Below are 14,898 nucleotides of genomic sequence, written 5' to 3' on the forward strand. Positions count from 1 at the left end.
GAGTCAACAAACTCATCCAGGCGCAGTTTTAACCTAGCAGTGGCTTTCCGAGCAGGTGCTGTGCAATACAGATCAGGTAGACAGAGCACCCCCACGTCAGGGGTCCGGCCGCCGGACCGGGAGTCGCCGCTCGCCACCCAGCCCACAGAGGCACACTCCGGAGCCACCGGGCATCACGGCCGGCGGCGGAGGCCGCGGGTCGGGGCAGGGGCCGCGCCTCCCCCGCCCTCCCGACCCGACGAGGGGCTGCCGGGCGCGGCGGGGCGGTGGCCCGGCTCCTCCCCCCCCCCGCCTCCCTCCCCTGGGCGGCCCGGGGCCGGCCCATGGCGGCGGCGGGGCCCGGCCCGGCCCAGCCCTATGTGAGGCGGCCCTGCCGCCCAGAGTCACGGGGCAGGCGGGCGGGTTGCTGCCATGGAGCTGCCCGCCGTCAACCTCAAGGTAGGGACCGCGGAGCCCAGCCGCTCCCGGCCTTCCCCGGCGGGGAGAGGCGTCTCCGGCTGGCCCGTGGGCGGCCGCCCGCTCGGTCTCCGCGGGCTCGGGGAGAGCAGGCCGTGGCGGCGGGGCCGGGCGCCCCGCCGTGAGGGGTTCTGGCGGGCCGGCAGCGCTCTTTCTCGGCTGGGGGCTCGGGCTCGGCAGGGCCGCGGGCGGCGGGAGGGCGTCCCGGGGAGCGGGCGCTGGGCCTGGCCTGCCCTGCCCTGCCTGGTCCTGCCCTCTGGCAATGCTTTACGCCTGGTCCAGGGCCTGTCTGAGGGCCTGGTCAGGGGGTGTGGAGGCCTCCGAGGAGGAACGACTGGGGTTTCTACGCCTTTTTCATCACATGGGCGAACGTTGCAAAAGCTTTTGGTCACTGAGACCGGCAGGCAATGACTCCCAGGTTCTCTCTTCAGGGCGGTTGCTAAAGCAGCCAAGCGCTGCGCTGGGACAAGAGCTGGTTATTAACTTGTGTCCGTGGAGGTTTCCAGCTCAGTTGACCAGAGCTAATCCAGGATAAGCACTACATAAGATCCTGAAGAGGCAAAGTTTTTGCTTATCAGGCAAAATAGCTTGGAAAGATGACCCCACTTACTTTGGGGTTATCATCTGGCTGATAATTGGACTTGCCTCTCTGTTGGGGGTGGGAGCGTCAGTTGGGGGCAATCTGAACGTTTCGGTGAATATCTAGTAACCAGAGAAATGGGAAATAAGAGACTCACAACAGTCATGTCATGCTTCTCACTTTGAGAAGAAGCACATCTTTGCAGAGAAGCTGGAGGATGCTAAAATCACTTTTTTGCTTTTGATGTTCGTGTTTGATATTGAAGCTTTCCCTGATACCAGACAGATGAAATTTTCCTCTTTTTTTTTTTTTTTTTGCCTTTCTTCTTTTCAGACCCCTGAGATTTCTAGGTGTGTGTGCCTCTTTCCAGCTTCGCTACTTTGTATGTCCTGTTTGGTATGGCAGTATCAGGTGCTTGCTTTGGTTAAAACTTTGCCCAGAGAATGAAAGCATCACTGATTGCATCAGCCTTTTTCTGCTATTGATTCATAAAGCTGTGAGCAGTGGCCTTGGAGCAAGCTGCCATAAGGTGGGTGGGAGGACAGTAGTATCTCAGCTACCGTTATGAATTCAGCTTTGTACAGGAAGGCTTTCATGTGGCTCTGCTAAATAAAAGCTTAGTGTTCATATAATCATGTTTCCTCCTCTTACAAGTTCACCAAGAAAATCAACTTCTCTTGTTAGAGGCAAGTAAGCAAATGGATTTTTCAAGGCCTGGCATGTGGATTATATTAGATTCTGGAAACTAGCCGATACTTCGCTCTGACAAGTTTGGACTATTGTGTGATTCCCAGGGCACTAGGAAGATTAAAAGATCTTATCTTCTGCTTTGTTTTTCAACTTGGTTTGGTGTGTTACCCACCCCCCACCCGTGCTATTAAGGGCATTTAATTAAAAAGTTTGCCAACATGAAATACATGTTTTACTATGAGAGGTTGAGATAGGGAAGCTGAAAAACACAGACTTGTTGAATGAATGAATCACCATGACAACACAACTAAAATGTTGCTTTTCTTCTCTGGTTTCAGACAACCATTCCCAAATCTCTTCCTAGGTAAGAGTGAGTTTGTCCTGGGCCACTGTTTTCATCATTAAGAAATCCCTTGTTGTCAAGTCTGCTGGTACTGATCTGGGGCTGAAGAGCTGGGGAATAGGGAGTTAATAATTGTACCTGCATCTTTGTACCATTCCTGAGTTAGGGCCTGCTTCCCTGAAACACATCTTAAAGGTGGGAAAGATTCTCTTTCACAAAGGGACTGGAAATAACACACACTACTGCTGTTCGTTGGCATGATCTGCTTACAGTTTCTGTGAGATTAAAAAGATGAGCCTTGTGACAGAAGTAGCTCCACGAAAACCGCGTGACTGAGCTGTGCTTGTGCCAGAACTTATCAATGTCTTAGCCTGGAGGTCTCTCTTTAAGCTACTTGCAGAGCTATAAAATTAATGTAGCAGGCTTTGTCCTAGAGTAGATGAGGAACATGCTCATGAAACGGCATCTTCTGGCTCAGCTCTGATAGTAATGCTCAGCAAAGCATGTGGGAAGCAGCACAGACATATTTTTCTAGTGAACATTTGACACTAGGATTATTGCAATAACTATGCAGAGCCTCGAAATACAGAGTTTGGGTTTGATCAAGCCTGGACAATGCCCTACAATCCACGTGCCTGGAAACATGCGTTTTGTGCTTAGGCATTTTTAAATTCTAGGTCACAGAATCTTAGAATAACTCAGACTAAAAGAGACCTCTGTATGTTATCTAGCCCAACCTCCTGCTCAAAGCAAAGCTAACTTCAAAGTTAAATCAAATAGCTCAATTCAAAATTCAGCTGACTTCTAAAAATCTCTAAGGATAGAGCCACGACAACCCTGTTGGATACCCTGTTACACTGCCTAATGACTCTCATTATTATCACTCTGTTATAATCATGAGGAGCATCCTCACAGGTGGCTCAGTCACAGGTGGCCACTTAGATCTATATTTTGGTTAGTATATCCTCAGGTGAATATGTCACTCTCAGAGCAGATGAGGTCACTCAAAAAAAAAAAAAAGTAAGTAAAATAAGAAAAGTTAGATACTACAAGAAAATAATTATCATTTGGAACCATGTAATTTTTAACTTACTCAAAATTCTAATTTGTGCTAGGCTTTGTGCTGAAACATGTTTTAAGGAGTGAGTTCCTGTTCCAAAGAGTTTTCCATCTAATGAGACTCAGGCAGACCCAGCTTCTTTTCCTGCTTGGCAATTAGTTCCATCGCATGCTGAGATTTGCAGAGGAGCTAGGAACTCCCCTTAGCTCTCCTCAATTTCCAGTGGGATGCTTTTCATCACATGGTCATCCTTCTGCCCAGAAGGGATGGGGACAAAGGTCCCACCTTTCTTATTTTCTGCTCTCAGCACTAGCTCAAGTCTTAGGATTTATTTTCTCAAATGAAGAAACATATGCCTTTCTTAGGTACAGACTCAAGTCCTTGAACAGATGGAAAAAAATTAAACTCTTCTGCTGTCTCATCAGGAGACTGCCTGCAAATTATCTAATCTCATGTAGCTTTAAAGAATGTTTTTCATTAACAATACATTTTCTATGTTAAAGCATACCAAGACCACTAGTTTATTCCATAGTGCCCTGAAGAACTGTCAGGTAAATTGGACTAATAACCAGGAAGGGAACGGCTTGTTTTTATTTCAGCAGTCCCTCTTACTATCAGCCCTAATTTACCTGACTTTATGCTGATGACTAAGCATTCTTCATAATTTAATAACTGCAATATTGATCTAGACAGCTTTTAAAGAAAAAAAGCCACCCTGCCTAATTATGTTAACTGGTGAGCCCTGAGGGGTCTTGCGGGTATGTAACATGCAATTAAATACTACCTAATTAAGAATTTCCCTCATGTTGTGATAGTCTCTTGAGTAAACTCTATTTGCATGTCTCCATTCTTATCCAAGAACATCTTGTATTTTACTGATTAGCAGTTTCTGCCTGGTCTCCGTGGTACAATTTGGGAGAAGGGAAAGTGGGGGGGGGGGTTGGTAGTGAAGCATTTTGTAGGCTTTCATGAACAATTAAAAAAAATAATTAATAAACATCTGTTTAAACAGTGTTTGAAGTTACAACAAAGTCTAGGCTAGGCTCCGCAGGGTGAATGCTCTGCAGATGTGCTAGGGTACTGCAGTGAAGCAAGAGCTCTGTCTTACCAGAAGACACCTACACTGTGGTTTCTTGGCAGAGCAGTATGAGCCACAGCAGATAGGTCACTCCTGTTGACAGCTTCATTGGTTATTAACTTTCTTCTTGAGCAACTAGTTTTGTACTAAGTTAGAGCATGGATAGATGTTTTAAGTCAGTGAATGTAGCAGGGTGTCAGTAGATCTTAATTTTTTTTTAGTGTCTTTTTAGTGCCTATCTGTGTACAGCTTTCCTGTGTCCACTGAGTAATTTAGCCTTTTGCTACTTACTCATTTCCCAATTTTCTTTTTTTTTTTTTTTGTAGGAATATGTGTGGGGGAGTGTGCTTCAGAGAGGTTTTGGTGGCGTTTTTTGTTTGTTTTTTTTAATACCGAGGTCAGTATAAATGCCAGTTGGAGCCTTTCTCACACCTAGAAAAAACGGAAGTGTGCCTGTTTCCCATGGATCCTCTGATACGTCCAGGCTTCAGGCATTCTTTTATGAGGCTGCTAATAGAGCCTGTCTTCTGTATTCTTGTTTTCACAGACGTTTAGAGAGAGAATATGAGTGATCTCCCCTTGTTGAGAGTGGCCAGCAGGCTCAAAAGCAAGTGAGCACACGGATATATGTATAGAAAAAGACTGAAGTGGTATATTCTTGTTTCCATTTGCTGTCTTTATAATAAACATGTAGAGTATATCTCCTTGGTTACAGAAATGTCAAGTGCTGGTGAGGAGAATCGTTGTGTCACTTGTTACAGTAAGATGCTTTCTTCTTGGATTTGTCCCCTTGAGCACAAGGATCAGGATCATTAAGGACATTTGCAAAGTACAGAATCTGTGACAGCATTATCTTATTGCTGCTTAGGGCACTGCTGGCAGTTGGGCCCTGGTGGCATCGCTGGGAACAAGAAGAGCTGTGTACTATGGCAGGATCAGGTTCTTGGCTTCCTAGAATATACCTTCAGGTCTGTTAATCTTGCAGTGGGCTTGAACCACTGCTCTGAACAGACTGGAAGGAGGTAAAAGGAAGATTTACTGTAGACTGGAGTGAAATTGCTGGGAGCTGCAGGCATGACCTTCCATGGACTTCTTGGTGATGAGATGCCAGATTGGTCATGTATAAACTGTGCTAGCATAGCGTGAATCAGATTGTCCATCTTTCTGTACAAACTCTTCTGGAGTTCCAAAAATCAATAACCCATTTAGAAAAGACTAAGTGGGCCCTGAATCAACTGTTGACAGAGATGACAACAATAATGAATGACTACAGTGTAGCACCACAGGAAATACTCAGCAACAGAAGCAGAGAAAAATGGGTTTGTGTCTTCACTGTCCCAGTTGCGATGCCAGCCTTCTGCACTGGTTCATGGGTCCAGGGCACTCTTCCACCTGTCCCTCGGAAACAAGATGGTGTCATTTCATGTTGATGCTTCCACAGTTCTCCCAACTTGCTGACCTTTCTTCCTCTGTTTTTTTTTTTTTTCATAGGCCATCATTCTGGTACACTGGCTGCTCACGGTGTGGTGAGTTATTGGTAACTGGCCTGGCCTGGGTGAGAAGAGGATATGGGGGGTTGGACTAGATGACCTCTAGGGGTCCCTTCTGACCCAAAACTTTCTATGATTCCTTCAAACTGGGAATGAGATATTATTGGGGATTCAGCACACCCTGTTTGTGCCTGTTTGCGTGCAAGAAGATCCTAAATCTAAGAGTGAGATGTTCTTATGGGAACAGGGATGAATGCAAACAAACTGTTGCAGGCTTGTTGTGTATGTAGGCTGGGTTTTTTTGTCTTGTTTGGCAGGGGATCCATGAATTATGTGTTTCCAGCCTCCTATGTCTGGGGAAATTTCAGTGTCCTTGCAGTGGGGATCTGGGCCATTGTGCAGCGAGATTCCCTTGATGCCATCATGATGGTGAGTGTGAGGGTAATTTGCCTCCACCAGGCTGCTCAGGGAGAGGGTGGAGGGCAGAGACAGCTGCTTTGACTCAGTGATGATTTTCAGCTGTTCCCAATACAGCAGTGAACAAGTCCAACTCCCTGTTGGTGTTGTTTTGTTTTTTTTAAGAGAGTATATAGATCCATAAACACTGTAAACCATGGTGAGAAGCATTGACTGTCACTTATCTTGCTTCTCGGAGGTGAGGCATACTTGATTCTTACTTTTTTTTACCTGCTGTTGTGACTTGTCATGCCAGGGGAGGACTCAAAGCGTTTAATATGGTTGATTTGGAGGGGCTTTATAAAACCCTTCTCTGAACATTAAAGAGGTATCACAAGAAGGTGTCTGACAGACGTGAAGAAAATGCACGAAAACCAAGATCATTCATTTAGGAATCTCTGTCTACCTGGGGCAGTGTCAAGGGCTAGCAATGTGTGATACTGGGGTGAAGGCATGATTGTGTGAACACAGATCTTGCAGGAAATAGATGCTGTAACTGTTAATCCTTGTGGTTAATCCCCTATTCAGTTCATGTCCCATTCTCTCTTTGTTTGCAGTTCCTGACTGGCCTGCTGCTCACAGTCCTCGCAGACATCATTCACATCTCTGTCTTCTACCCTACACACAAATCTCTCACTGATGTGATGCGTTTCAGTATAGGCATGGCCATCTTCAGCCTCCTCCTCAAACCTGTGTCCTGCTATTTGGTGTATCGAATGTATCGGGAGCGTGGAGGAGAGTACATCTTTAACATAGGTAGGATGCTTCCTCTGCCTCCACGTCAGTGTGGGCCACCTCCTCTATTGTTAGGGAGACTGCCTTGGACCTTTCAGCCTGAGCTCTATGCAGCTGGATTCTGCCTGCCTTTCCAGCGAGAGGGGGGTGCTTGCTCTCTCTTGCTTATGGTTGTTCTCCCATTTTGTCTTAGGCCTTAAATTTACATTTTTCCTCTCTTCCCTTTCAGACCTGGAGTCCTCGTCTGACTGCCATTTTGCCTACAGTGGTATTGATACCACTGCTGTCTCTCTTATACTGAATAAGAGAGAGGCTTTTGTTCTCTTCCTTCTCCTGCATTTGTGTGTGCTTGTTGTAAGCCTTTGGGTGTCCTTCTCTCTTTGCCAACCCTTTCTTTTCCTTCTGGGGGAAAGTAGAGGCAACATCTCCTCTAGTGAGATTATGTGTGAGAGTGGAAGAAGCTGGATTTCTAACTCCATGCTTTCTCGGGGCCTCATGTGTCTTAGCCACCTGGATTGCTTTGGACCTCCATTTCCTCACCTGGAAAATGGGACTGATAATTACCTCATGGGACTTTGCCTGGAAGCACACATTTTTCTCTTGGTTGTACTTGCTAATGATAATGTGGCAGCCTTGCCAGAAAGAAGGGGCTGTGGCTGGATGTTCTGGGTCTCAGTCAGCTTTGCCAAGCATGCCTGGTGCTAGTTTATGCCGGGGCAGCTGCCAGGGATTGTTTGCTATGTGGGAGTTCACCCTGGCAAAACCAGCAGCATGGCACAGTTATCTTTTTGCCTTCCTAAGAAGACTGTGCAGGACAAAGGATGTTACAAATGCATTACAGTGTTTGAAAGCTGTCGCTTATGCTGCTTTGGTGCTAGCAAAGAAGGTAGCGCTTCCTGTGAAAAGATGTGGATACCTGCAGAGAGGCCATGGAAGGAAACCATGGCTTGGGGCAACAGGTGCTATTTGCATCTCTCTGCTAGTGGAATGTGGATGCCTTTCCCATCAGCTCCTTGTGCAAATGGCTGACAGATCAGTCTTAACCGGGTCAGAAGGCCTGTGAGTCAACTGCAGTGCCTTGCTGTGGGTCGTGTTTGTGCCAATTTTCATTAGCTGCTTGCTGTGCTTGTAGCTGGGATTTGACATTTGTATCCCATGGAAAGCGTAGGTATCATTGAGGAGTTCATCCCTTTGCTTGGAATTTGGGAGCATTCCTTTTTTGCAGACACACACAGTAATGATACTATCTGAGAGTCTCCTCTCGGGCGCAGGTGGGAATTTAGCCAATTTGTAGTTTTGTATCCTCTCCTGAACTGTCTTTCTCACAAGATTTTTCAGTATAGTTTTTCAGTTATTTTGCGTCTGTTGGAAGGATGAGTTTTCTTACCTTCTGTGAGGATCACAGAACACAGGTGCTGGGGAGCTGGTAGAGCAGCTAATGTGGTGTGCTCCTGAGCTGTTGGTTTCTTCTAGTGGATTCAGTTCTTGTGCTTTTGTTTTTTTTTCCCCAAGCTTGTTCTCTCCCCTCTCCATTTAGGTGTCACCCGTGCAGGCCAGGATCGCAGCACCTATGAGCCAATTGATCAGCAGGATGCCCCTCCACAGTGGCCTGACTCAAGCAAGACAGCCCAGCAGCCGTACTGAGGCCCTCTCTGCGACAGAGAACAGACGCTTCCCTCACCCAGTCCAGCCTTCTGCTCTTCCCACGTCCGTTCTGATGGAGCAAGACCTGCTACTGAGCAAACAGGAGAGGATCTGATTTTTCATTTCTTTTGCCTCCCTGAAGGTTAGGCAGATGGGTTCCTGCAGTAAGTCCAGAAGACCTCAGAGACGTCATGTTAAGCACTGTGACTCGTAACCCCAGTACTCTCCTTTACCTCCCTCCTCCTAATTCCTGCCTCTGTATGTGTAAGTGGATGCACCTTCTGCAGTTTTCCAGGTCTTGTATTGTGGATCCTCTCTACTGTAACGGAAGCACTCAAAATATTCCTTGGACAAGCTGTCTTTAGAAGGCTTATGAACTGCTCTTAAACAGTACAGTTTAGCCTGCTTTTATACAGATACATTTCCAGGAAACATCTGGGAGTTCCTGAGGGCTGTTTTTGATGGTGGTGTTTAACTAAGATTTATGACCATAACTCCCTATGCTAGCTGTGGTGCTTTCCACAGAGCTGGGGTTGGTATAAAATGCTCTTACTGGGCTGGGGAGCTGTTTGTGCTCCCAGTATCTAGTCTTGGGTTTTATGCACTGATGCTTTTATGCAAGTTTAATGTCCTTCAGGATACTTAAAATGGCTGTTGACTGTAGGTTATGGATATTCTGTGCCTTGAAATGTCCTTTTGCCTTCAGCTGCCTATCTTAACAGAACTTGAAATGTTACATTTTTGTAAGAAAACTATAAAACGAACACAGTTTTTCTGTGTTACAAAAAGTTACACTGGTCGCCTATGTCTCATTTGAAAATTTAGGTACTCCTAAGGGTTTGGGACTGTAGCCAGGCAGTCTGGGGGATTCATTACAGGGGAAGGTCTACAGGGTTTTGATGGCTTTTAGTCTAAGCTTTACTCACACAAGTAGAGGGTACTGCTTGTAAATGTGTGGGTGGGAAGGTGGGCTAGTAAAATAAGGATTGGGGAAAGGAAAAGATGGGTTTATTTGCACTGCAGTGGTGAGCTCTGTGGGATGTGACAAACCTAAAGTCTAATCTTGTGCACAATGAATCTGCCCTGCTGTGGCTTTCAGGTAAATTCCTAAAAAAAATGTTCAACAGTATTCTTTTTCAGAAGGAAAAGAGTATGTCAGCTTTGGCACAATGAAAGTACTAGTGCTAGGAAAATCTGTGGTTTTCTGAAGCAGGTTCATTTTCAAAGTTTACATATGTTATTCTACAATTGCATTTCTCTTGACAAGGCCTGCTGCTGCACCGATTCTTCAATGACCAAGAGCCCTGTTAACTTTGCTCCAACCTCTAGAACCATGGCGTTTGTGTTTTTAAAACCAAGCAATTTTCTCCCAAGTTTAATCACCTTAAACATAAGCAGATGCTTCCTCCACTGTGCTGCACAAGCACTACAGTGACCTCCTGCTGTACCTGGACCACCATTTATGCTTGGACCAAGCACATGGTAAATGCCATTAAAATGCAATAGTCTGTCTCACTCTTCCAAGATCACAGAATCACAGAATAGTAGGGGTTGGAAGGGACCTCTGTGGGTCATCTAGTCCAACCCTCCTGCCGAAGCAGGAGATGAGTGCTGTGCATTCATTTTGCAAGGTGCCATGCAGTAAGGCATAGGAATAGAAATCAGTCTGCTCTTGTGATCAGATGGAGAAGACGAATAGGTAGGCAGAATGTTCTAGGGCTTGTGGAATTACAGAGCAGGTATTTATATTCAGTTAATGTTTTTTGCAGCTATTCAGAGCTGTACAGTGACAGCACTGATCCCTCAATAATGCATTTAAATGCTTAGGTTTTTTCTTCCCTAGACCTGTGAAGCAACTGACTGAAAGCAACTGTTTTAAATGCAATGCTGTTTGGGTATTTGCACAGAGTTACATCTAGTGAGGCCTTCCCAGCCATTTTCCATTGCGAGAGACTCCACAAAATCTACTGATACCCATCTAGCTGACCTGCCGTGTGCTTTTCTGTGGAGAATGCAGCACATCTGTGAGCTCAGGGGAGCAGAGCAGAGTGGGAGCGACGCTAGGCTCACTGTGCCTCACGGATACCGATTCTGGGCAGTAAATCACAGAGGCGATGATAAAAACAAGGCCTCTCTCCTGTCTTCTGAGGACTTCTGGCAGTGCTTACAGTAAGCACCGGCGCGCTTTTGGATCAGTACCTGGTTTCGCAGGGCGTGTGGGGATTCATCGAGTCTGCTGTGCTGGAGCACGGCCTTGCTGATCCGGCCAGCCTGGCTTCACCACGGGGCTCCTCACGGCTTCTCAGCGGGGTCTCCTCAGCCAGACGTGCAGCAGGCGCGACACCGCTCAGGTTTTATTCCTTCGTTGTTTTTTTTTTTTAAATCCTCGGGTTCCTGATGTGCCCCGGGGTTTTTTTTTGGTGGCAGCTCTGTGGGATTAACCACAGCCCTCCCGGCGCAGGGGTCCCCTCAGCGGCGTCGTCCCTCCGGCGCCCGTGGCGGTGGGCGGGGCCCGCCCGCGTGGCTAATGGCCGCTCGATGGGCGCGGCCGCCCGGCCTGCCCGCCCGGCCTCGCACCGCCGCCAGCCCGGGCTGGGCTCGCCCACGGGCCCTCGGGGGTGGCCGCAGGGCCTGGCGATGCCGCCCACGGCTGCTGACAGAAACCGGGACACAGCGGATTCGGGGCACCTCGCGGGTGAGGAGGCGGCGGCGGTGGACGTGCCCCTCTCCTGAGGCGCTGCCCTGGGGGAGGTGAGCTGTGCCTCGGGCGGGTGTGCCTTGCCTCGCCTCCCCGGGTGAGCCACCGCGCCCCGCCTCGTCTGGGCCGTATTCGGTCCACAGCTTTAATTAGCCAGGGGCCAGAGCAGCTTTCACGTGGCCATCTGCAGCCCTGGTGATGGGCGGCGTTGCTAATCGCGGGGGATAAGCCGCTTACAGCGACCCAGCTGGGGCGCGCTCTCGGCTGAGGGGACAAAGCGGCAGGTTTGTCCCGGTGAAGGAGGTGGAGGCGTAATGAGGCGCGAGTCCCGTCCCTGAGGCTCTGGCGAGGCCCAGCGCCATGTCCGACAGCGGGTATCGGAGTGAGTAAGTGCCGACGCTGAGCAGGCCTGACATGGCTCCCGTGGGTGGGGGCCATGGCCCTCCCGCTCCCTCCGCTGCATCCCAGGGTGCCGGCTGGGTCTTGGCTGGCAGCCTGCGAAGGGCCCTGCTGCGCGGCTGTTCCTTGGCTGCCGCGGCAATGGCTGCCCGCTCTCTGGTTAAGGGAAGAGTGCTTGTGTGTGCCTGTTGAAGCAGCAACAAGTGGCTTGTGCAATGGCGGCGATGGTTCGGTCTGTAAGACCGAGCAGTGGGGGAAAAGCCGTGTTTCTAAGGCAGGTGAAGCGGGATCTTGGACCAGTCACCGGTCCCAACTTGCAATGTGAAATGGATCAGCCTTGGTCTGCAGGGATGGGAAAATTAGCATTGTCTGTGCGGTGCTTATGTGTTTATTATGGGTCTGTCATTGCTATCGTAATGCTAAAACGGCATTCACTTGAAAGAGCTTGATTTACTTTTCATGAACTGTGCTATTCCTTTTGCTTATAAGAACAGAAGTACATTGATCAGCTTGATTTTTGTTTGCTTAATTGGATTTGTTTCCGGTTTTAATGCCTTAGTGGGTTGCAGTAAAATGTATATAGTAAGCATGTGTTAAATGTTTTAGCTGGAAACATCAAAGCTAATACGAAATCCATTGGTCATGGATTTTGCAGTTTGCAAAATCTGTGGCTTGCCTTGAGTATCTCTTTTGGCCTTAGAAGAAGTTTTAAACAAGGACTTCGTAAAATCTTGTTGCCTTTTGAGTAAGATTAACCACTGCTTGAAAGCGGTTAAATTAAAATCCTGCCTGGCAATTTTGGGAAGGCAGACACGTGTGATTCTTAAAGGACACTATCTCCTTCGCATCTCAGTGAGGCTGAAATTAGGAATGAGTGAGGTGAAGAACACCAGCTAAAATAATCATGGCAATGTCTTGAGAACCTGGTACCCGACAGAAAGAATTGAAAAGGAGAACTAAAAAAATTGCATGAGTTATCAAGAAAATAGATTATGTTTAGGTTCTTGAGCGTAAAAGTAGTCCAGTACTGGGTTCCAGGTGATCATGGAGCAAAACAGCAGTGATAAACACGATGATTTCATGTCCTTTCACAAATCAAATATTTTATAACACCCTTTTGTGTTAAATTACTAGTTGGTTGGGTATTGCTGGGATGCAAGTATTGCTTCTACAGAACACCAGTCGGCTGCATTTTGTGGTTATACTTCAGGCAGTGATAGGTGCCCTAAAGAAGGCAGCCATGCTTTGTCTGCTCACTCTGTAGCTTCCAACTTATACTTGTCTGGAAAAAATAATGGCATCTTTCTGCTTCTGGTACGCTTGGTGATGTATGAAAGGCAGTAATGGCAGTTCCCAAGGGTTATTGCAACATTGCATGACTGTCTCCTGTTGCTTTTAGTAATTGAGTTTACTCTCTAGTTTGTGGTGATTACTGAAGGATTTTGCATATGAGAAGGACAAGTGGCTGTTTGCAAACAGGGATGACTGAGGCTCAGATGCATTCTTAGAAGAGAGTGAAATAAACATAGTTTGGAAACAGTGCAATTTGACAGAAGGCTTTCTGGTGTTTGAATATGTTTGAAAAATACAATGAGCATTTTTCATAGGCCGTGCTGTCTCTTTCTTTTCAGGTTGACTAGGGTTTTTTTTAAGATGATATAGGTGTGTGTGTCTTTTCACAATACTATTTTCATTTTTCAAAAGGGAGGTGAAAAAAAGTGGCAGTTAGAATGGCAGTGATTGACAACTTGCTTTTAAAATTTGAGGGAATGAAAGCACAGTCCCGTCAAATTGCACTTACCTGTTACCAACAATTTATGAATCTGTGCTTTGCATGAGAGTTATGTGTATAACCTTCTGACTTTGTGGCTAGACTGCAAATTAGGTCTCCCGTCTATGCTGTAACTCTTCCAGGTTAGGGAACAATGTGGATTCTCTGGATGTGTAAACATGGTCTCATCCTTTAATGTGGACAAGAAGAAATAGGCCTGCATGACCTTGAACCTTTGCAGGGTGGTAGCATGATATGAAGAAATTTTCACTTGTTAAGCAGTCAAACAGCACCTTAAGTCGAGGCACTACCTGGAGAAACTACAAGTATGGAGGAGATCTGAGCTGGATTTCCAGTCAATGAAGAGGGGTAAGCATTGTACTCCAGCTGGAACTATGTTGCTCTGACTTATGTAAAAACATTTTCTTTTAGACCTGTTCTTGTTTGGTATCATGTAGATCTGGCTAAATGTAAAGCATTCTATAAAAGCAGCTACAGACTTGGCAGGAGGGTAATTCATCCTTGCTAGCAACAAGTTCTTTTTGAGGCTGCAGGTGCGTGCATAAGTCTTTGTTTTCCATGTTTTCTGTTAAGAACTGAGTCTGTCCAATCATTCCTGCTCTGCCAGACATGATTGTCTGCTGAGAAACAGGAAGACTGGTGTCTGTAATACTTTCAGGACTGAGGCTGGTGGATTGGAGACAAAAAATTTGTGAGGAAAGTACCCAAAGCCTTTGGCAAACTAGGGAAGATGTGATGAGAAATATACATGCTCTTTTGTTTATATTTCTTATTATTTTTCTTCAGAGCAAAGGAACATTCAGAAGAATGTGAATGTTGACCTGCATTTGGGCACTAGAAGTCTAGTAGACATTTCTCATCACTGGCTTGAGGCTGCAGCATTCCATGTAGCTCCCAGCCAGAGAGCAGAACAAGGCCAGCTGCGTACCGCACCTCTGTCAGCCGGGAGGAGAGGTCCCAGTCTGAGACAGACTAATCTTTCCTGCCCTTCTCGGCCATTCCAGGACACCATCAGTCAGTTCGCCAGTTCCTGCTTCCTGCAGCAGAAAAATCTCTGCTCTAGGCTGCAGCAGCACAGCTCTGAGTGTGTGACTCATAGGATTTCTCATCTTGCTTTGTCAGTGCTCCCTGCTGTGAATCTCCCCTAGAGACACTCACACCTTGAAGCTCGTAGTTTAGAAGGGAGAAAGAGTGAGAGTATTGACTTTCCGCAGCAACACCATCAGAAAGCAAAGGCAGCTGGTAGCTGCTCCGTACACACTGCTCGCCATCGCTGTTTGGGAAGTAGGAACAGGAGTAGTGACTATTTGGTGGAAAAACAACAGCATCAGCCTCCTGCTGCTTCTTGTATGGATCCTGTGAACCTTTCACTGGTCAAGGCACGTTTGTCATCTCGTACTGTAGATTCCCCTCTTGGGCACGAATTAGTGGAATGTCCCTCTTCAAGGAGCTCAAGTGAAAGTGTGAACGCTTGTTG

General features: G+C 47.0%; 1 protein-coding gene across 4 annotated transcripts; it reads left to right on the forward strand.

The window, feature by feature from the left end:
• Positions 1-306: 306 nt before the first annotated feature.
• On the forward strand, positions 307-9,324 carry AGTRAP (angiotensin II receptor associated protein). 4 transcript variants are annotated; one of them, XM_075437551.1, is made up of 7 exons: positions 307-438; positions 1,370-1,386; positions 2,065-2,090; positions 5,699-5,733; positions 6,015-6,126; positions 6,711-6,909; positions 8,426-9,324. In XM_075437551.1, the coding sequence occupies exons 5-7, from the start codon at positions 6,022-6,024 to the stop codon at positions 8,530-8,532; spliced, it is 411 nt and encodes a 136-aa protein (XP_075293666.1). In that variant the 5' UTR covers positions 307-438; positions 1,370-1,386; positions 2,065-2,090; positions 5,699-5,733; positions 6,015-6,021; the 3' UTR covers positions 8,533-9,324. The 4 variants fall into 4 exon arrangements, with proteins under 4 accessions (XP_075293666.1, XP_075293667.1, XP_075293665.1 ...); XM_075437552.1 differs by lacking the exon at positions 2,065-2,090; XM_075437554.1 differs by lacking the exons at positions 307-438; positions 1,370-1,386 and adding an exon at positions 1,409-1,565.
• The last annotated feature ends 5,574 nt before the right edge of the window (positions 9,325-14,898 follow it).

This window comes from Opisthocomus hoazin, chromosome 16, assembly GCF_030867145.1.
Source record: "Opisthocomus hoazin isolate bOpiHoa1 chromosome 16, bOpiHoa1.hap1, whole genome shotgun sequence".
Taxonomy (NCBI): Eukaryota; Metazoa; Chordata; class Aves; order Opisthocomiformes; family Opisthocomidae; genus Opisthocomus; species Opisthocomus hoazin.